Source organism: Camelus ferus, chromosome 25 (assembly GCF_009834535.1).
Source record: "Camelus ferus isolate YT-003-E chromosome 25, BCGSAC_Cfer_1.0, whole genome shotgun sequence".
NCBI classification, from domain to species: Eukaryota; Metazoa; Chordata; class Mammalia; order Artiodactyla; family Camelidae; genus Camelus; species Camelus ferus.
In genome coordinates this window covers 27,361,497-27,385,050 of record NC_045720.1, presented here as the reverse complement: position 1 = coordinate 27,385,050, position 23,554 = coordinate 27,361,497, and the positions used below count along the sequence as shown (strand labels likewise).

At 33.8% G+C, this 23,554-nt stretch overlaps 1 protein-coding gene across 2 annotated transcripts in view; it reads right to left on the bottom strand.

Moving 5' to 3' along the window:
- Positions 1 to 2,214: 2,214 nt before the first annotated feature.
- Positions 2,215 to 23,554, bottom strand: part of LRP12 (LDL receptor related protein 12) — a 71,858-nt gene continuing 50,518 nt past the window's right edge. Inside the window, exons 3-7 of one of the 2 annotated variants that reach the window (XM_032467531.1) lie at positions 20,058 to 20,193; positions 12,861 to 13,063; positions 10,278 to 11,382; positions 8,871 to 9,003; positions 2,215 to 4,990 (exon numbers count right to left, since the gene is read on the bottom strand). In XM_032467531.1, the coding sequence (XP_032323422.1) occupies positions 4,124 to 4,990; positions 8,871 to 9,003; positions 10,278 to 11,382; positions 12,861 to 13,063; positions 20,058 to 20,193 (2,444 nt within the window). In that variant the 3' untranslated portion in view covers positions 2,215 to 4,123. The remainder of the gene's footprint in view (positions 4,991 to 8,870; positions 9,004 to 10,277; positions 11,383 to 12,860; positions 13,064 to 20,057; positions 20,194 to 23,554) is intronic. The other variant, XM_032467532.1, reaches the window with a different exon arrangement.

The following is a 23,554-nucleotide window of genomic DNA, read 5'->3' as shown; positions in this document are numbered from 1 at the left end:
ATATAACACACATAACATTCTCTGGTCTTGATGCCGAAAGATGAAAATTAATAAAAGAATCAGAAAACAAAAAACTACTACCCACACCAAAATGCCATTAACTAGAAAAAATCAGCAAAGAAAAAAGGAAAAAAATCTTCTTTTATATAGTTTGAGTTAAAGAGGAAATAAAAACAGAAACTTCAGAACACCTAGAAGATAGAAATAATGACAACACTAATACATTTAAGTGATTCAGCTTAAGCAGTGCTCAGAAATAAGTCCACATCTTTAATCTATATTTATAATTAAGAATAAGTAAAAATGAATGAATTAAATGCTAACTCAAGGAGGTAGGGGGAAAAACAACAAAATAAAGTAAGGAAAGCAAAAAGTAGGAAATTTATTAAAGAAAAATTAATTGGAAAACAGAAGAATTATAGAAGAGACATTCAAAGCATACCATTAGGGGGAAACAAACAAAAACCAACAAAAATAAATCAACTATTAGTTATCTTAATTAAAAAAATTAGGGAGGAAGCATAATACATATTAAGGTGGAAAGAGCCACAGGCACAAAAGAGGAAGGGTAACTCTGCTCAACTCTAGGCAAATAAACTTAAAAACTTGGACAAAATGGATGATGATCCCAGCTAAGACATAAAAACTACACAGACCACGGCAGACACCAAAAGAGCTGTTTACCAAACATCCACCAGACCCAGGTAGCTTCACTGAAATTTTAAGGAAGAGAAAATTCCAATGCTTTGTAAACTGTTCCAGAGCACAGGAAAAGGAAAAAAATGTTTCCAAATTTACCAGCATAAAATTAATAACAAAACTTCTTAAAGATAGCGACCCCCCCTCCACTGGACTAATCAGACTAATGAATACAGATGCAAATATACTAAATAACATATGAAACAATCTGGAAATATATTAAAAGAATAATACATATGGTCAAGTAGAGTTTATTTCAGGAATGCAAAGATGGTTCAAAATTACAAAATATATTAATAAAATTCATCATATTAAAAGATCAAAGGAGAAAAATCATATGATCATCTCCATAGAAAATGAAAAGGCATGTGATAAAATTCAACATGCATTCTTGACTAATTCTTTTTAAAATAGGGATCAATGGATACTCTTTAACATGATTTAATGTATATATATCAACCCAGTTCATTATAGCCAATATATTTTAACATTATTTTTAGCAGTACTAAACAATGCAACTTAGACATAAAGAGGTATGCAAATTGGAAGACATGACTGTAAAACTGGAAAACACAAAAGAATTAACTGAAATACTATTGTAAACTATAAGAAAATATGAGTCTGGTAGCTGGGTAGAAAATTAACAAAAAAATCATTAGCTTTCCTATATATAGGAACAGTATAGTAAAATCAGACTAAATTATAAACAAAAAGGACTTCCTTAATAATGGTAACAAAAATAATAAAATTTCTTAGAACTCTTGAAACATGTACAAGATCTCTGTAAAGTAAAATGTGAAGCATATCTGAAGGAAACAACAAAAACAGACTTTAACAAATGAGAACCATTTTCAGAAAGGGCACCGTGATTAAGACAGAAGCTCTGTTAACATGGTAATGATGTCACATTTCCCTAAGTTAATCTATAAAAGTAAAACTGTCAAAAAAAAAAAAGTACTATGGATTTGTTTTGTGGCACATAATGAGTTGATTCTAAAGTTCAAATGGAAAAATAAGCAAGAATTTTTGAGCTTTTAAAAATTACAGTTATTAAGACTGTGTAAGACACATACTAAAAAAGAAAGGCAGGTCAATTGAAGACAATGGAATGAGAGTCTGGAAACATATCCACATAATATGAAAATCTGATAAAAGGGCCATCTCCAATAGTGATGAAAGGATAGATTATTTAATAGACAACTTTGCAGTAATTAGTTACCCAGGGGAAAAAAGTGGAGCCTTAAATTCAGGATATATCAATTTTTAAAATGTCAAAAATGAAGTAACAGTTAATACTCAACTTTAAACATTTAAACAGTAGTAGATACACTTTTTTTCAAGGGAAAAAAAGTGCAGAACAGTATGCATAGTATATTACAATTTGTATTACAACACAGAGCATTTATACATATGGATACACTTATGTATCTATATGGTGCTTCTGGGGAATATACAAGAATATGGTATTGGTATCTGTCGCCTTTTGAAAGGGAACTAAAAGACCAATGTCAGGGGTAGGAGAGGGAGTTATTTTTTACTGTTTGAATCAATTAATTAAACAAAAAGTTTAAATAAAGTTAATTAAACAAAGAAATTAAAACACACCCCAGGAAACAAAAACAAAAAACCTATACATGATGGAATATTATTGGACCTAAACAAGGTTAATTTAGTAACCCAAATTCTGCCAGTAAAATGTATAGGGGTCTAAAATGTATCTGAAAATAACATAAAGAGAGAACTGGTTGAGTTACTGCATCTTGTAAGATACATCAACTAAGAGACAGTTTTTTCAAAGGCAAAATAATCCTCAGGTCCTTAAGGATTTTTACCCTTAAGAACTGGTATAAGCTACTACTTTACGATAAGGGAGGTAAGAAAGAATATCCCCCCTTTGGTTTCTCTTCTAGACATATTGCATATTTCATGGCCTGAATTTGTATTTACAACAAATGAACAAAATAAAGAACAACTTGGATTTAAAAAGTACCTCAAGGCAATACAAAAAAAAAAAAGTCATTTTAATTTCTGATACATATTAAAACATTTCAGTCAGTTCTTCCTGACAGCATAACACGACAAATACACAAGACCTCAAACATGCTTTAAAATGACATTCAGCAAAGTATTTAAAATTTAATAAATAGCAATAATCACACACAAATACATTTTTCATACTCAATCATTAAGCTATTCAAACAGACAGCTAAAGAATAAATAAATGGGAACTGATAATAAAAAAATATGTGGGGTTTTGCAATTCACTTTACTTAAAAAAGGGAGGTGATATGAATGATTTAATTTGCTTTTCAACATGTAGCATGATCCTCCCTGTGAATAAAATTTATTGAAAAAAGTCACTTACTTACAATAATGCGATCTTTAAATACAACAAATAAATATGAACCCAGCAAAGCAACTTCAAGTTGTAATAAAAATGCCACCCTCACCCCCCAAAAAGCTATGGAAATATATAGTCATTATGATAGCAAATAATAGTATTTAAAGTGATAGTGCTTGTGCACTAAACTCATCTGAGACCTTGATATGATTTTAGTGCAAATCCCTAGGGTCCAATACAAGCATAACCCTGTATCAGGGAAAGATACTACCAGCTGGAACATATCTTGTACAATTTTTGTACATATCGTATAAAGTTCAAGATTTAATGCATAGTAGAACATCTTCATTTGCTTAATTCTGTCCTTAAATAGAGATGAAAAAAGAAATGACTTGGGATTTTTACCATTTGGTTTGTACCATATTTGAGTATTAAAGTCAACATTAGAAAATCTATAAAAGTTTTGTTTTTGCCATTAATTTATCTAAGTCTAACTAAATTTCACATCACTGCATGTTAAACATAGAAGAAAAAATTTTAGACAAGGTTTTTCCTTTGACAAGCTTGTATCATGATGAAATCCAATACTATTTAGACATGTTATATAAATAAAAACAGGTGAGTATAAGGGCTTTTTTCTTTTTATATTAACAACCTTAACATCTAGTATTTTAAGTTACAAGATGTATTGGCAAAAGCATAAAGGGTTTAATTAAAAGAAGGTATTATTTTGTACAAAGAAACATTTTAACATAGGATAGATAAACTGACAGTCAAATGAGTTTGAGCAGCCATATCTCTACTGTGAACTACAGTACCAGGATGAAAACAATTAGAAACAAATGGAAGAACATTACTGAACAACATGTATACATAATACATTTTTAGCTGCTAAAACGGTAAACTCTAAAGTTCATAGAGTTACAGTTGTTTAATTTAACCATGCAGGCTAATATACGATAATAAGAAGTCACCCTGCATCTTTTTTCTTTTTAAATTAAAACTAGTTTAACTGTAAAGTTAACAAAACAATGAATGGATATTGCTCCGACTTGAATCCAGTCTCCCTGGTGGGACCCGTACCTAACAGAGTAACAAAGCTTCGTCATCACTCGTTTCATTTTTCAGCGTTGCTTCCATGCAGGTGTCCGGTATCCGGGCAGTGTGGACAATACCACAGCGCTCACAGGGGCCATCGCGATTACTTGCCCTCACTGCAGGGTTTGTCGTGCTATAAGGCTGTCTGAACCCCTGCCCTTGATCGGAGGCAAGATCGAGAAGGGGTCTGGAGCAGTCATTCACATCAAAGTCTGGCGCTCCTTCAGAAACTGGAATTAGCATTTCGACATCATCGTCTTCTTCTCTTCCATTTACCCCAGTATCAAGCTGTCTCAAAGGGCTCTGGTTCTGACTTACGGAGCTTGACCGCCCTAGTGTGAAACGTACCCAGCGCAGCCCCTGAGTCACACGACTGAGCGCGCTTGTGAGCTGGTGACGTGCTGGACTCACACTTGGTGGATCCACACTTGTCACATCCCGTCCAGGATCTGTGTGACCACCTCGGGTACTCTGAGTTGAGGAGCTTCCACTTGCTCCCACTGTTGCTTCTACAGCTGTTGTGGGAGGGACTTTTTGGGGCAAAGGAGCTGCAACCCCACCAGATGCTCCTGCCGTATCTCTTCTCTCATTTTCTGTGTCTGTGTCGTCAGACTCTACGGAAAACAAACTTCTGTGAGTATGACTTCTTTCAGGTTCTCTGCTGGTACTCTGACTAGGGACAACCTCATCTCCATCTGCTGAGACCAGAGCCAATGACCCTGAATGGCGTGATCTTGCAAAATTAAAAATACGATTCCAGATATTGCTGGATCTTCCTGCCATAGGAAGCCTGATTGAAGTAAATCCAAGCTGAGATCGTACAGCAAGCCTCAGGTTTTCCAAAACAGAAGCCTGCAAAAAAAGAAAAAAAGAAAAGAAAGAAAAAAAAATCTTAAGACAGCTAACAATTGAGGTATTAAGATGGAAAATACCCTTCTATTAAGAATGCGTTGTGGCTAAAAATTCTATTACTGAGTATCAGGGTCTATGGAGGATGAATTAAATTCTCTCATTGATACAGGTTCACCCTACTCCAGAATCTAACCTGTAACTTGAATCATTATTCACTGTGTTTAAGATTTCCTTGATGCTTCATTTCATATATGCAACTTTAAAATGATACTTGATGTCAATTATAACAGTTATTTTGTTTCAAAACCTCACAGAGTAATCTAATCCTAGAAGTGTATGGAAGCTGGAAAATAAAATTATTTGATACTTCTTTAGCTAGGAAGATAGAAGAATCTCTACCATAATTCACTAAATGACCTAAAGGAGTGTGAAAACTAGGCCTTTTATCTGTTTGTTTGTTTTTTAAATATACAACAAGTTAGACTTGATTTATAAGGTTAAAACATTCTAAAACACGTGAAAGTTATATTTCACAGTTGGTTCTCAAGGACTTATTGAATCAGTAGATACTGAGGACTGATTTATATTGTCATAAATAAAGGAATATTTGTAATGCAGCACAGGAAACAAAAAGCCAAAGAAATTAATTTGTTTACAGCACTATACAACGGTATCTGAGACATCTGGGTTCCTTCTCAGTCTTAAAGGTTAAGCCTTATTTTCTATCAGCTTAACGTTAAACATAAATTATATCCTTATTCTTTGAAAAAAATGGTAATTTTTAATTAGTACATATAGGAGGTGACTACATTGTCCAACTGAAAGAAAAATCTACTCTCTCTTCTAGATGATTGACTTTCAGTTTTGTTTTTTTTTATAAAAAAAACTACAGCATTTATAAAAAGTCTTTAAGCGCCATCTAGTGGTTATAAAAAGTAGTAATCAAACTTAGAACAAACAGAGCTTTCATCAATCTGGCATTTAGTATTTAAAATACAGTATTCCTAAGAAATAATGATGAGTTGATATACTCCCTTTTACATGATACAGTTTCCCTCGGCCAAAATGAATGACTCTTGCCTTTCCCCCTCACAGAAGAAAAAAAGAAGGGAAAAGAGTAAGATGTGATAGCATACGTTCCCCATCTCTCTTTGTGACTGGTATTGCACTTATTCTTGATTTCCATATAGACCTTTGAACACAATCCCTAGAATATAATTCACTAAAGCTAATAAGCTACTATCACCAGAATATTTCATAGTCTAGCCTTAGTAAAGAACAGACTGTCAATAAGAAATCTGAATATCAGCACACATAAATTTACTATACAAATGAGTAAGATTTTCTACCACTTGAGAATAAAAACAACAAACAAAAAAAAAAGTTCACACCTCTATGAACTTCGCCATAGACTTGGTCCTCTTCATTTGGCATTCAAGTTCTCAGGCTTTGTGTGAGCACTGTCATTACATTCAGCAGTGAACAGAAGGCTCTCTAGATATCCTCCCCTTTATGCAGCCAGTCACCCATCAAGATCAAGAATGCCTCCTGCACACTTTAAAGCCAACTTTAAAAGTGCAGTCTGTCACAGTGAGGCGAAGCTCTCTACTCATTTCAAAGTCTGTTTAATTAAATGATTGCCAGTTTAACATTAGTGTCTACAAGGGGATCTTATGATTGTTCTAGGAATACTTCTATATACTTCTTCAGTTTATGAAGCAGAAGAAAGCATTCCTCAGAAAGGATTTCTATTTTGAATGAAATGGTAATTCAGAAGGTTATTTTTCTTTTTAAAAACTGCTATGGAAATTTTGATAATTTATTTCCAAAAGTTTCAATATAATGAGAATATAATCTCATTAAATGAATAAAATGTAGTTTACCACCTGCAAACGTATTTTATTTTAAAACTGTTGAAACAGAATTCCCTCACAGGGGCAAATTATGACCCTAGAGAAACGCTATAGTAGGTAGTGAAGAATGAAACCTTACCCAAAGTGAGGTCTGATCTGTGCCCTTTACTTCTGGGATGAGATCTCAGACCTTGGAAGGTCATCTCTGATAGAAGTGTTGCTGCATGGAGCCCTGGACCAGCCAGACAGTAACACTGTGTTTTAGGCGGAGGCTCTGAGCCACACCAACAGTATGAAGTAGCGTGGGGGCTTTGAGTCAGCAGTATCAGTCAGTCTCTGGAGGAGCCAGAGACCGTGATGTGCAGTTAATCATGCCCGTGTGATGGAGCTCCAATAAAACCTCGGACACTGAGTCTGAGTGAGCTTCCCTAGCTGGCAATGTTCCATGCATACTGTCACACATCTGTGTTCAGAGCAACGTTGGAAGGGTGGTGTTTGATACCCTCCTGAACTCTGTCTTATATGTCTCTTCCTTTGGCTGATTTAATCTGGGTCCTTTCCCAGCAATAAAAGTTATACCTTCTTATACTATGAGTATAATAGCCTTCAATGAGTTCTAGTCCTTCTAGTGAATTACCAAACCTGAGGATGGTTTTAGGAGCCCCTGAACTTATAACTGGTGTTAGAAGTGTAACTGATGTTAGAAATGTAACTGGTGTTAGAAGCGAGGGCTCTTTAGAGTGGATTGTGCTCCCTCTAACTTCACAGTTGGCTAAACTCTAGAAGGTAGCCTTAGGGTTCAGGGGTGGTGGGTGATAGGTGGGAGAGTGGGTGGGTGGAATTAACCATCCTCTGAATTCCTGCCTAAAAAGAAACCTTCCCAGTGGCAGGACTAACAATATATAGACACCACAAGGCAGGTTTTTCCTATGTTGCACACAAAATTCCAACCAGTGGAACTTCTGAATTATTTACCTAGCAAATAACATCCAGAGAAATGTTTTAAAACTACAGATTCTCACAAAGATTTTCTAAGACCTTGTCACAAATAAGGTGACAGACTGTAATCAGAAATCTCATTAACCAAAAAGGAAATGGTCTTCCATTTTGAACAGAATTAAATCACTGAGAAAACAATATTTATCAATTTCTCTTAATTCTAATACTGGAGACAAATTTTAGAAATGTTTCTGGATGAATTTTATATTTTAAATGTATAAACCTTTATGACCTTATGAGCCCTGCTACAATTTTAAGCACTGAAAAAGAAATTTAAAAAGAAATCACTAACAAAAATTTAAAGAATTCAGAAACCTTAGTAAAGAATGAATTATTATTTAAAGAAAATGATACGAATTTTTAAGCACTGTAAAATCCAGCTGTGAAGTTTTCTCTCAAGTCAGGTGGAAATGTTAACTTCATTTCAACTACTTTCATTTTAATCTAGCATGTTACTAATCTATTACTAGGCATATCAACTTTGGTATTCATTCTTCAATCTTCTAAATATTAAGTTCACGTAGAAAATAAGTTGTCAAACTTTACTTTTGAATTTTAATGCACTAAATTATCCTAAGCAGTAAAATGCTTAAGAATCACATAATGAAATCAGAAGTAAAGAATGAAAAGTATTTGAATTTTGTAGTATTTGTTAAAATACAATGAAACAATTAAGAGTTGATCCTTGAACAACATGGGCTTGAACTGCCTGGGTCCACTTACACGTGGATTTTTCTCAACAGTAAACTTAATAGACAGTACTACATGATCTGTGGTTGAATTTGTGGACGTAGAGCCTGGACACAGAGAGAGGGCCGAGTTACATGTGGATTCTCACCTGCATGGAGGGTTGGTGCCCCAATCCCCATGTTGTTCAGGAGTCAACTGTATAATTTCAAGTCCTCCAAATATTTAATTCTTGACTTGACTGCAGAAATTCTGACACAGTCAAGGACCTTTACCATTACATGCAAGTACAGATTTTATTTTAAGAGGTATTGACATAGAAATCATAAATTGTAACATACTTGATTAGGTGAACAAACGGGAAAATCTTCAACTGGTGGAATTAAACCCTGAGCAATCAATTGTCCATAAGAGGGAGGAGCTTCTCTTCTCAACAATTCTGCTTCCACTCTTGACAACTGTGTTTCAAATGATCTTTGCGAGGAAACAGGGATTAAAAGGGTTAAAAAAAAAAAAAAAAAGACAAGCCAAAACAATAATTTTTAAATTATCAGCAATTAAAACAATCTGAATTTTAATATGTTTGATCAATTGGAAAGCTTAGTCAGCCAACATTGGCAGAATATCTACACGACCCTACACTGAGAACACAAAAATGAAGCAGACAGTCTATCCTCATGGGGTTTCACACTAGGGGCCTGTATCACTAAGTTTTAATAAATCAGACATCCCTGTAAAAGGTAAAGGTACTAAATCTTTAAACCTCTAAGAATATAGGGGGCTTGAGATGTTAGGTGAAAGTTTTGAAAACTCTTAAAAGACACTTTATTCATCAAGTCCAACACATTTATTTTTCAGATAAGGAGAAGAGTGGAATGAATTACCACAATTCTTTCTGGAATAACTCATTCTTAAACTCAAGACCTCTCGTCTTCATGTTGCAATGCAGTAAAAAATTTTCTGGCCATTGATACTTACACAAGGAAATGATGCAGCATGGTTATTGAGATACTGTGCATCTATGCTTAGCTGTGTTATAGTTGACGTGACGTTCTTTGTTGTACCTATTATTTATAACTCTCCTGGATCATGGTACCCACAAGAGCCTTCTATGAAGACCTCCCTGCCACCACTTCTCCCAGGACCAGCCTGTTGTCTAGCACATGGAGGACAACTCTCCCTGAAGGCTACCCTTTAACTCTGAACTATTTCTTAACTTAAGTGAGATTTTTGACTTTAATATCACTTTGTTTTATAGCTCTTACAACATTTATATTTTTTGTCATCTAATTCTACCCGTTAGTTCCTTCCTCCCTTCTAACTGTAAACTGCTCGGAAGGTAACTCCTTACTCATTTCTCTATTCACTTGTATACTGCTTTGAACATAGTAGGTTCTCAAATATCTGGAATTGTTGAATTAATATTTATAAAAATCCAGGTTAAATAGCTACAATGGAGAATTACAGCCTGCAAAACTCCTGTAAAACAGATTAATCTGAAAAACAGGAACATCATGATACAGATTGGCTTTTCTCACCTCATAACTCTTATGTATTTATTTATTTATTAGCCTTTTGAGTCATAAGCTTTCCACAGTAATTTTATAAATCATAAACATTATGCACCTCTTTCTACAATAATATAACAAAAATACACTGCTAATCACATTAAAATATGTGGTGCAAATATTTGGGCCATGCTTTTATAGTGGACAGCATAAGCACTGTAGTCTTGTCTTAATACTGACCTTCGTTCAAACATCCTCAGAGAATAAAGCTTACAGGTACATCCCAACGCAATGACCAGTAACAGGCCACAGATCAGGCTCCCTATGACGGCTGCAGTTATGACTCGGGTGGGCACAATCACCGGGCAATTCTCCTCATCGCTGCCATCACCGCAATCGTCCTGAGAGTCACACACCCAGCTTTCAAACACACAACGGTTGTTTTTACAATGGAAGTTTCCTGGCTGGCAAAAAAAGCAGTTTTTTTCATCGGAGCCATTTGGGCAATGATTCTGGTAGTTGCAGCGATCAGAACGAGGGTAACAGACACCGTTTCGGGAACATGGAAACTCTTCCTTTTGGCACATGGTACAGTTGACTTCATCCCTTCCATTTGGGCAATGCCAATATCCATCACAACGCTGCTGCTCTGTGTAACACCCCCAGTTCCCCCCACAGGGTATTTCCCACGGCAGACAGAAGCCATCTACTTGGTAAGTAGCATTAAATCCCCTTGCGGCATTGACCTTATCGGCACAGAAATGTACCCTTATCTGTCCAGAAGAAGACACAACCGTGAGAGGCGCGTGAGAATCAAAAGCAGTTAACACACGCAAAAGCTTGTGTGGATTCTCCTCTAATCCATCATATATTTTAACATAATCACCGTAACCAGTACCATCAAGTTTAAAGTCAGTGAAGCGCAAGATGACTTTACGATGATCACCAGTGTCTATTAACCAGGTGCAGTTGCTTCCAGGAGGATAAAAGTCTGGATAATTGGGAGAATTAAAAGTACCGTAAAAATATTTTAACCACTGCCCACAAGTTGGCACATCACAGTCTATCTCATCTCCAAGGTCGAGGCAGTCAATGTTCCCATCACATTTTAAAGATTCGGGGAGGCAAGTGTAAACTTTGGTAAACCGAGACAGACACTGGAACTGGTTGTAAGCACAGGGCTGGAAAGAAGCAGATGTTGGAGGATTAGCTTCTTTGGCACAGACCTCTTCATCAGAACTGTCTCCACATTCATCCATGTTGTTGCATTTCCAGGCTGCTGGTATACACTTCCCATTACCACAACGAAACTGGTCACAAGCACAGTTTGGTTCCTCAGATTTCCCTGGGAGGACATCGGGAAGAGGGAGATGCGGAGGTAAGGAGAAAAAAACATACTTTTAAAAAGATATATAACAGCAAGTGGTATTTTTATAATAAGTATTGATTAAGCCCAAGGAATTGTTGGGCTTAATCAAAAAATAAGTTAAGTTCTAAAGGCAAATACTGGCTCACTGATTACTCAACAATTCGATTTATTAAACATTTATGATTTGTTCCATGAAGATCTCTGCAGCTGATCTAAAGAGAAAGGGCCAATTCAGTTCTTTGCAGAAGCCATTTTATTGCAGAATATTTACTAAAATGATGTAAGAAATATGAGCCACTATGATATATTGCCTAAGAATTTCAAATAACCTATTGTATAAACATTTTGAAATGAAGAAAAATTTATCCACAATAATCACTTTTTCAGATACATTTTAAATATTCTTCCGGTTATTTATAGATATACATATACACAGTATTTTGCTATGTATGTCATAGCGTATTTTGTAAGCCCATTATTTAGGCTCAAATTTTTGCTAAGATTATCCTAAGGCTAAGTTTACACTATTTATAAGTTTCGTGTAACCACAACATGGTACTTCCATTTTATAATTTCTATTATTTTGATACAACTGCAAAATAATTTATGAATCTAAGCTGAAGGTATAAATTTACTCATCAAAATACTAGTGGGAAGGAGAGAGAACTGAAATGTTTATAGAATTCTAATTATCTTCATGTTCTATCCTAAATACATAACAATAAAGAGGTAGGGGAAGAAAATCAAACATTAAAGAGTCCTACGGTCCAAACTGACAATGATGGCCAATACTTACCTTTCCATTAATATTTACTGGTAATAAGTAACAGAAAATGTGCTTCAGAACCTAAATAAATATTACAAAAACTGTGTTTTTAATTAAAAAAAAAGGGAGAAAGCAGCATATATTTGCTAAAGGAGACCATGTAATTTCAGAAAATGTAAAATGATTTTCACCAAAAATGGACCTGACTCTAATGCTCTGAATTGTTCATATTTGTCACTTTTTGGGATAAAGTTTAAGAACAGCAAAAGATGACTTCTGATGCTACAAACTATGAAGGATAAATCGATTATGTCTTTTCTTTGAAGGTGCCAAGACAATGCTAATGCACATATACAAAAATACATTCTGAAGTAACTTTCAGGATCTGGATAAGCACTTGAGGGAAAAAAGTTGCTTTTCAAATATATGTATTTAAAATGTTCTTAAAAAAAGAAGATTGACTTTAGTTTTTAAAATTAATCATTTTCCTAGGATTATACGAAACTCCTTTTTGAGATCCAGCTCTAGGGCACCTGAACACTGGGCCTCTAATTCATCAATCTCAGATGTGTTTTTAGGATTTGGTCACAATTAAATGGATATTGTTTAGAAGACTCGTCTTAAAGTGACTGAGCAGTTAATACTATGGAATCTTGTTCCACAGCTTTCTTCTTATTTAAAAACACACCTGAGAAATACGCCAGTCTGAAACCCTTTCTAGAGACGCTGTCATCGGAGTGGAACCTGATCCAGACGTGGTCTTGTGAAGAAATATACGGTGGTGGGACTGTGGACCCACAGGCTCTGTAACTTTCAATATTCTTGTATGTTTCTATCGTCAACCAGTCCAAACTGCATCTTCTGGACCCTTGAATATCAAAATCCTGAAAACTACAAATAAAAAGTCAGAAAAGGCTATTGAAAGGGGAATTTTGGAAAAATAATTCATAATACAAAGTGAGTGAGGACTTGATTATAAGCTTCCACACATTCACTGATTTTCCTGGGTCTTCCCTGCATATAACTATATCATCAGCCAATATTACTGCTTCTAGGCTCCTAATATTTATACCTCTTTCCCAGGTTCCAGAACAATACTTCGTAAGTAACACCAGACTACAAAATAATGCTATAAAACAGACGATAGTTGGCACCTTTTTTCTTCCCGCTTCTCCCTGTCTGTGTTTAGGAAGGACAACTTCTAATTTATAACACCCTAAACTGTTCTTGGCTTGAACCAGAAACATCTTTCCATAATCCAATAAACTGAAGAACACACACTGTCACTGTCTTCTCTTAGATTAGACTGGCTCTGTTTACTTAATGAAAAGTTTACAGCTTACTTTTTCAGGAGAGCAAATAGCACAAAACTGAGCAAAAAAGGTTAAAAATGAACGAACAAAAAACTTCTTCAGAGAAAAGTCCCTGAGTTTGAGAATACATTTCTACATAAACCATTTATAGCCGAACTACAAGATACTGTTTGGCTATACATACAAAATTAGCCACTGCTATAAAAAAAAAAAACAAAAAACCCCAAAATATCATTTATCAGTAACATTTCTCCCCTAAAAGTGAGATTATTTACCTCTGCCTTAAACCAAACGATAATAAAGTTAATTATCCAAGGATTTTTATACCAGGATATTTCCTCTTTAAATATTCTGAGTAACTATAACAAAGGCTGACAGACAATCTGATTGCGTCCAGTTTTTTCACTGTTATGAACAATGCTTTAAAGAATCCGTATTCATGTTCTCTCCATGTAAAGAATCCTATATACATAAGTAAGTGTTTCTCTAGGACAAATTTTTTGAGAAGTAGAATTGCTAGGTCAAAAGACACAATTCCACTTTAAATTTGATAGTGACACTGAGAAAAATGTTTATACCAACTCAATTCCACTGACTGTGTATGAAAAAGTACCTTATACCCTGTAACTTTGGCAAAGCAAAATATTCTATTTCTAAAGATTCACTGCCAATTAGGGAAGGATATGGAGAAAAGGGAACCCTTGTACACTGTTGGTGGGAATGTAAATTGGTGTAGTCATAAAGAAACAGTACGGAGGTTCCTCAAAAAATTAAAAACAGAACTACCCTATGATCCAGCAATTTTACTTCCAGGTATTTACCCAAAGAAAACAAAAACACTAGTTGAAAAAAGTTTTATGTACCCCAGTTTTCACTGGCAGCATTACTTATAATAGCCAAAAATGGAAGCAACCTACTTCCATAAAGTATAAAAATATACATTTAATCAACTAAAATGTTTAAGATTCATGAAATGAGGGACCTGGTCCAGAAAAAAAAGAGTTAATAAACATCTAATTGTGTATGTACTATTGGGGATTTGGTCTGCTAATATTTCACTTAGGATGTTGAAAATATATTTATAAGTGGCAACGGTGTTTCTGGTTTTTCTTTTTTTATGCTTCATAATAGTTCATGTAACAAAGATATGGTTTACAAACCTGTGCTTGTGCTTCTTCAGAGTACAGATGATTTAGGTAGAGATCTTCAATGTCTTCATGTTTTTTGGTTTAAGCAGCTTTTCCTAAACTTTCATTAAGTCAGTGTTGATAATTTAAATGCTCTTAGAAATTATCATTTTATCTTGAAAGTAAAATTTATTATTGCAAAGCTATACATACTACTTTCATACAATTGTTTAAATTTTCATATCTGTGGTCTTTAAATTCGTTTGGATTTTCTACATAGATAAATGTAATACTGGTAAAAAGAGTTTCATCTCTTTTCATTTATTATACCACTAATCACTACTTATTGGAGTGCTGCATTGACTGAAGGTTCAAGTCCAAGCAGTGAAAGCATGTTCCCCTGTCTTGGTCCTTAGTGCTAAAATTAACTTCAATGTTAAGTTTGGTTTTTAATTTTTTTTTAACAGATACCTTTTATCAGGTTAAAGAAATTCCTTCTCTATTCATTTGGTAAAACTTGCCTGTAAAACTCTCTGGATGTAGAATCTTATTTTGACTGTTGATTTAATTTCTTTAACAGCCATTGCATTAATAAGTTTTCTAATTCTTCTTGAATCAATTTTGGTAACACACATTTAGAAAATGACTCATTTCATCTAATTAAAGTATTAATATAAACAATTCATGATATTCCTTTATGACTTTTAAAATCTCTCTCATTGTTTTCATTATTACAGACACTTTTGTTCTTGAGATTTGGGGGGTTTTTTGGGGTACCTTTCCTCTTTTTTCTTTACTGTTGTCTTGAAATTTGTCTTTGTCTATTTTCCCCAGTCTTTCCAAAAATGAGTTTTTGGTTTTTTGAATCATTTTTTGTTGTTGTTGTTGTTTAATTATTTTCTGATTTTAACTTTATTTTTTCTACTGAAGATTTACCCTGTAGCTGTTCTTCTAAGCAGCTGAGAAAATGCTGAGCTTATTTATTTCCCATCTTACTAATTTTTAAATCAATGCATTAAAGCTATAAATTTCTAAGTACTCTTTCAACATGTTCCAACAGTTTTAATATATAATGCTTTCATGATAACTATTTTAAAATATTTTAAGTTCCACCATAATTTCCATCTTTAATGCAGGAATTATTTAGGAAAATGTTTCTGAATATATGGGCTTTTAATTGGTTTCTAATTTCATTGCATTGTGGTCAGAGAACACAACCTGAAGGAAGTAAAGGCTGGAAATACAGTCAGAATTCCTTTGTGATTTAATACATATTCAGTTTTTTAAAAAATAAATGTTTCACATGTTTTTGAAAGGAATGTGTATTCTCTGTTCACTGAAATAGGTATAAACATTACACACATATATAATTATGCTTCTACTGGATCCAGCTTATTAATTTTATTGAGTCTTCTCTATTTCTACTAATTTTTTGTGCTTAATGTATTAAATTCAGATTAAAAGTATGTTTATAAACTTCCACTATAATTGTGGACTAGTTACTTTTTGTTTGGTAATTTCCCACATTTTGCTTTGCTTGTGTTTCTAGGCTGTTTAACACAATGTTTAACCATGATTATACCTAGTGGATTATTCCATTTGTTACTAATATTTTGTGTCTTCAGGTCAATTACATCCGTTGTTAACCTTCCTACACTAGCTTTCTCCTAATCAGTACTTCCAAAGCTTATCTTTCCCTATCCCCATTTTTCAGACTTTCTGTGTTAGTGCTGCTTTAGGTATGTTCCTATAAGACCATTAGAGGGGTTAATAACACTTAACCAACCAATGAACCTGATCAGTTGGTCTATCTTGCAAAGGTTAAGTCAGTTTTTTTATTTGAATAGTATTGCTATTTGGGGGGAGGGGGAGCTCTCATTTTCCTCCTTTATTGTTTTCTTCTGTATTAATAGGTTTCTATTTTTTTTTATTTTATTTTCTTCCACTAGATGCTCAATTTTGTTCTAATAAAGTCTAAGTAAGAGTATTCAGTGTTTCTATTCTCCTCTCAAATTCAGTAGAAAAATGTTTAACTTTATTTTCACCAATCTGTAACTGCAATTTTAACATTTCCTACACTTAACGACTATAAACAAGCCATGAACAGTATTTACAGTCTTTCACATTGTCACCAACAGAAATCACAGATAATTTCATATTACATTTCAGTTTTAACAGATCTCTAAAATAACTATTTACACTCAAAACCACTTTGAAATTACACTAATTGTTAGAACCATCGCTTGCTCACTAATATGTCAACAAGCATATATGTATTATGTTATAAATCTGTAGAAATGTCGGATAGCTATATTTCAAGAATAACTGGTTCCCTCTGTAATGCTATATATTTTGTTTTATAAATTTAAAAACATCCTGGGAAAAGATCTATAGGTTTCATCAAACTACCAAAGTATTCATGGCATAAAAAAAGTCAAGAAAAAAATCCCCTATATAATAAAGCATATATTGTCTGTAGTGAATTTGTGTTCCAGCTTGATTTTGTTGGCTGTTTTCATTAATATTCATTTTTTTCACACATTCTAGAAATTTGGGTTGCAAGCTTTTGTGGAAGTTTTAAAAAAAATCTTCTCTCCCCTTACATTCCCCCAAAGCACCTTTTTTGTGGCCACCTCTACTAAGCCTCCATTGCAAAACCAGCCCTAGCATGGTGGTTCCCAGTGGTATCACCAGTCAAGCTGCAAAGTCAGCTGGGGGCTTAGCTAAATTTCCAATTGTCATGGTATGCCCAGGCAAACTCTCAGCCCCATGAAAGTTCTGGCAGAGGTTAGAAGTTCTTTTAGCTTCCTTTCTTTCTTTCTTTCTTTTTTTTTTTTAACATTTTTTATTGATTTATAATCATTTTACAATGTTGTGTCAAATTCCAGTGTTCAGCACAATTTTTCAGTCATACATGGACATATACACACTCATTGTCACATTTTTTTCTCTGTGGGCTACCATAACGTTTTGTGTATATTTCCCTGTGCTACACAGTATAATCTTGTTCATCTATTCTACAATTTTGAAATCCCAGTCTATCCCTTCCCACCCTCCACCCCCCTGGCAACCACAAGTCTGTATTCTCTGTCTATGAGTCTATTTCTGTCCTGTATTTACGCTTTGTTTTTGTTTGTTTGTTTGTTTTTTAGTTTCCACATATGAGCGATCTCATATGGTATTTTTCTTTCTCTTTCTGGCTTAGCTTCCTTTCTTGAGCAAAATATCCTGACCCTAGTCCTTGGCTTCAAACAGGGAACAAGAATCCAATCCCCTATCTCCTATGGGTAAGATGGCCCTTGTGTATTCTGGAAGATTTCAAGGGAGAGGATAAAAATGCTTTTATATTACTATCTTTAGCCAGTTTATATTGTTTGTTTATAGCAATTTCATTTCCCTCTTTCATCTAGATTTTAACTATTTTAAATTCAGAAATGAATGCAGTTCTTTTTTTTTTTTTTTACCAAAATGTTTTAAAACATCTTAGTCTAGATAATCAAGTACCTTGCTTTGACTTGTTAATATGGTAAATTAATACTTTCCAGTATTGACTCATTTATATGTCTAAATGAGCTGCATTTGAGGATGTATAAATTTCTTTTGAATGACTTATTTTAGATTTAGCATCAATAAAATGAATTTGTGAATTTCATTTCACAAATGAAACGTGACTTTGTGTATTATGTGGGTCTGTCATCTTCTTAAAGTTTGGTATCACCATAATGATTTCAGTAAGAACTAGGACAATTACTAAAATTACTCTCATTTTATGAGGTTGACTGTGTAAATCCAAATTCATTTACTCTGTCCAGAATTTAGGAAATCTTCTTAGATGTGGGGCTCACCCTCTAATTTTGTCTGCATTTCAGTATTGTGCTTAGTTTTTAGTAAAGCTTTGTGAAATCTCAAGGATCCAACACATGATCAGAACCAGATGGCAGTATTCCATGTAACCTCCTCTGTGCTGCCAAGAATTTCTGAGTTTTACATAACTGAGCCGGCAGGCTACAAATTTAATTTGGGGTTGAATTTTTAGGTTAAAAAAAATTTCCAAAAATTCTAGTTTTATGTTTAAAAGAATATTCAGAATCCCTGTGGTAAAATGTTATTTTGAGCGCACATCTGTACTTAGTCATATTTTAAGTAACAGAAAATTGTTCAGATTACAACACTGGTACTGATGCAGAAGGATAACCTTAATGGTACATCCTATCCATCCATCAGGCAAAGGAATTACACTGCTCACAGAGGAATGTTACAGCTTCTATAAAAGCTCAGCTCCAGTGTTCCAGATGACATGACCTGGGGCAGATGCAAAGAATAAAAAGAAAACAAACCATATGTCCCTGTTTTATGGCTTCCACATAGTAAAGGGGACAGACTGCAATTGTGTTTCTCCAGAGACTGGTTTTCTCATTAGTTAATAAATATAAAAAAGGAGGATGGAAAGAATCAAAAGTAGGCTAAATTTATAATCTAATTTTTTAAAAAATGTAGAATGAAGGGATTTGTGTCTGTGATCTGTAAAGTCTCTCCTAAATCTTAAGTTCCATGATTCTTACCTATAAAAGTGTAACTAATGGAAGCATGTGGAAGATGCCTTTGTGCTGGGTCTGTGACAGGACGGCATTCTTAATTACGTTACAGTCCTTGTTTAGGTACACTATTTTTTTTTCTTCTCCCCTTCAGGAAAATTTTCTTTCTAATACCTTGATATAATTTCCTTAAGCAAGCAGTATCTAGTTACACTGAATATTTCCTCCGTAGTATCTTATTCCCACAGTTTTTCTTTGCAATTTTAAATGTCTTTAAAATAATCTTAATCTTCCTTATTGGTATTTATTCCCAGAATCTTAAACTTCTGTTTATTTTCCCTAAGAATATCTTCCACTTCGTATTCTTAACAAACGTTCTTTTGTTTCATTGTTATGAAAAAAAAAGACTTTTCTAGAACACAGTATTTATCCATCATCAGCTTGTTTCAAGTTTTATACACACATACATACACACAGACGTAGCCTAAAACATGTTTTTACTCACTAAGGTAGAGGGCTCTATTAACAGTTAGACCAAGATTATGGGCTAGATCTCCAAGTGGATTAGTGAGTTTTGTTTACCTGTCTCATGGCCAAAAATTATACTCTTGATCCTAATAAGCTATTTTGCAATTGTGTACCTTTTGTTAAAAAGTGGCCTAGAAGAATATGGATGGTTTGGTGCAAATTCATTACCACCATTAGAAAATATTCCAAACATATGCCCCAACAGAAGGATAAGAATGGGCTGTTACTCTTAACCGCAAGATGGTATCGATAAATATAATTTATTATATTTTCTGAAAATCATCTTTTTATATTACTGCATGATGAGTGATGATACCTAGAAACTGAATTTATATTTTGTAATAAAATATCATGTAATAATACAGAAGGGTATCAGAATTACCTTATAGTGATGATTTCCCCCGGGTTTGCCCTTATGAACCAGCTACAGTTAATTCTGTCAGGATATTCAGAAGGCCAGCCTGGGCTCGTGATTATACCACTTGGTGCTCGGATTTGTTCTGGAGTCTCTCCACAAGCTGGAAGACAGCCAAAGCAACGTTAACTAATTATTACACTTTAAAATAAAGCATTGAATAAATCAGTATTTATTTAAAAAAAAAACCACTTCAAGACATCAAATCATATACAATAAAACATGGTATTACCAACCTTCAAAAGATTTTATTAGTCTAAGGAGATTATTTTACCTTCTTCCCTTTTAGTCAAAGTATCTTATCCTATTTAAGTACAATGTTTGGAAGGCATGGAAGTTTTCAAATTGCATCTTTGAATAACAACGTAAGAGTCAGAAGTGCTAGCTTTAGCCATGGAGATCAACTGGTCCATCCATCTATCTATCTTTCCAAAATGCATCCTTTAAATTTATTTTATTATAAACTACATAAAGTTCAACTTTACTGAACTACTTTTTGTACACCTTAAATAAGGGAATATCATACAAATAGTGTTATGAACAAAATAATTAAAGGAAAGTACATATAAACATATCAGTAAGATGCTGGGTTGTTAAGAAGTTAGTGGATGATTGGATAAAGACAGCAAAACATTACTTCAAAATTTCTTCAAAGTAGTTCTTTAATTTATTCCATGAATACTTCCAAACTTTATTACAGGATCATTAATGATTCCTAAATTTTAAAAATAAAAGCTTGAAATAGTGATTAAAGTATCATTATGTGATTAGATATCTAAATATTACAGAATAAACATAAAATAAATTCAAACTATTGCCAACACTTTCCTGTTATTATTTTCGTTTCATTATCCTGAACTTTCACAGTAATACAGTTAACACTTTATCAATCCAGAATTCAGCCAATAATCTGACAATTTATACTCCCTCAATTTGTAAAAGAATCACTGATTATAAAAAAAAAAAAACGTGATGAATGTTTAAATCGTCAGTAAAATTTAAAATCTTGGAACCTCTTATTTGATACAATTTTGACAAGCTGGATTATCTGATTTTTAGAGTAAGAGCAGGTCAGAAGGAGTAAATCAGAAGTGGGGAGATTAGCTGCCAAAATGACTTTTGTTTTTTGTAACAGGGTATATTATAGTCTATTCAATTTAGGTTAAGTATGCTAGGAAGTATACTATGGGTATTTTACAAAGTTTTTATCCATAATGATCAAAATAAAGCAAGCTATATTGCTCAGAGTCAATCTTCTACAGCATTACCCATTCTCTGATGAAAACATGCAATCGATGTTTTAAACCTCTGTAGGTTCATGCCTAAAATGGGTCTAGCCTGCAACCAGGGTACACTGCCAGAGGGATCTTGTTTTTAATTACTTTTCGAACACAGAAACTCACGGCATAGAACACAAAGATATAATATACCAAGAGCCTAGCATACATCTTAATTGCCCACACACAATCAAAGCTTCGAATTTTTTGTTGTTAAATTTCATTAAGAGGAAAATTTCCCTTGCAAAAATGTTTAATTTGATACTTTAGAAAAAGACTAAATGTACCAAATGTGATTCTATGTTGAGCTTATTAATAATGAAGTGCCAGAGTTTGCTTCCAACTTTGCTCTGAGTTATCATCATAATAATTAATGAAAAGGTGCCCTAAGTCATTTATAAGACCTTTTTTCTTTCTTCACTCTTGCCAAAGCATTCTGCAGCAGTATACAGAATGAATTCTTAAGTTCATGAAGATACAAATATACAAACAAACTGGCAAAAACTATCATGACCTCTTCCCCAGAAAGTAGAAAATTGTTCGTTTTCACTAAAAGATTCACTTACATTAAAGAGAATAATACAAGTTTGAGTTAATCTATACTTAACTTATAATTGACTTATAATACTGTAATGGCATGTAAGTACTCAAATATTTATTAGCTGCTCAAACAGCAGTGGGACACATCCAAAAACTAGGTGGGAATAACTTATGACAAAGCTGATAACTCTTAACCTTTAAATAAATGGAGAGACTAGTTATTGGGAAACACTAGAAAGAATTTTATTAGGTTTTTGTTTTATTAGGTTTGCTTAAAATTTCCTCCCCAAATACCTGATAAACCCATAGGTGGTGCTCTCATACCAAAAACTAAAGAAATTATGGTCTGGAATGGATGCTCAAAAATACTGTTGTGAATATTTTATTTTCACACAACTGCCAAAGGGTAAGACACACCACTCGTAAATAAGAGTGATTATTTAAAAATTCCGTAGTTTACATTTCTAATTCACTAAGTACTTTTATAACATTATCTTAAAATATTAATGATTCTCCCCAATCAAAAAATTATTTTCTATTTATTAGTTATGAATACATTTTGTTTTAATTTTGCACATTTGCAACATGACTGAGTTTGGCATTTTGCTTCAGATGCAGCCGGTGGCTTTTTATCAACACATTTTTATATGTACAACACACAGGGCATGCAGATTAATATACTCTAGCACAGCCATAACTTATTCCCTTCTATATGTGACAAAGAATAAATTCCAATGCCCAAAGAGTATGAGAAACATTAGAAACCATTAAAAAATTTCCCTCCCTTTTGAGTCTACAGTTTGCCTATATATCCTGGCAGATTTGTTTGGAGTCAGAAGACCTAGATGCTGTTTGTCCTATGTGTCACTACTTGCTTTGCCATCACATAAACTACTGAACCTTTTTGGGTCTTGGTTTCCTCATGGGTTAAAATAAGGAGTTGCTATTTGAATAACTCTAAGTACTATTTCAGCCTTAAATCATGCTCCCCTTCATCATATTTCTGCCATATTTCTGATACTTATCAGGATGCACTGATACATTTCAAATGCCCACTGGACATTCCAACCTTAAATTCAACACGATCAGAACTGTGCGTTTCCCAAATCCTTTTCTTCATCCTATATTCTCAATCTTTATTGTCTTAGGTATCGTATTTGGTGAAAGGAATAGTTGTTTCACCTAATTCAAGTGAAAAGGAAACTTAAAAGATTACCACAGGCAATCTCAAGGATTTTTAAGCACAGGAAATAAAGCTCACAACAACTAAAACTAGAAATCTTAAAGTCAGAAGCTGAAGTTGCCTGCATCACGTCTTAAGGAATCAAGGTGTGCTTTATGACCTGCACATCTGCTCCAATCTTCCAACTGGCTTTCTGAGTCCTCTATTTTTTCATTATTTCAGTGTCTTATAATGATGTCCCATTCCCAACTCATCATAACACTTCAGCTCAAGCACCTTCCATCAACTGTAACTTCATTTTTTTCTTTATTACATTTATACTATTATTCATTTTATATTATACCCTTTTACAGAAAGAATTGGAGGTAACTGATTATTGCAATCAATTTGATAACACTTAATCCTCCATTTCCTCTCTTGTAAATGGGGATTAAAGCACTACCTACCATGTAGGGTGTTGCAGG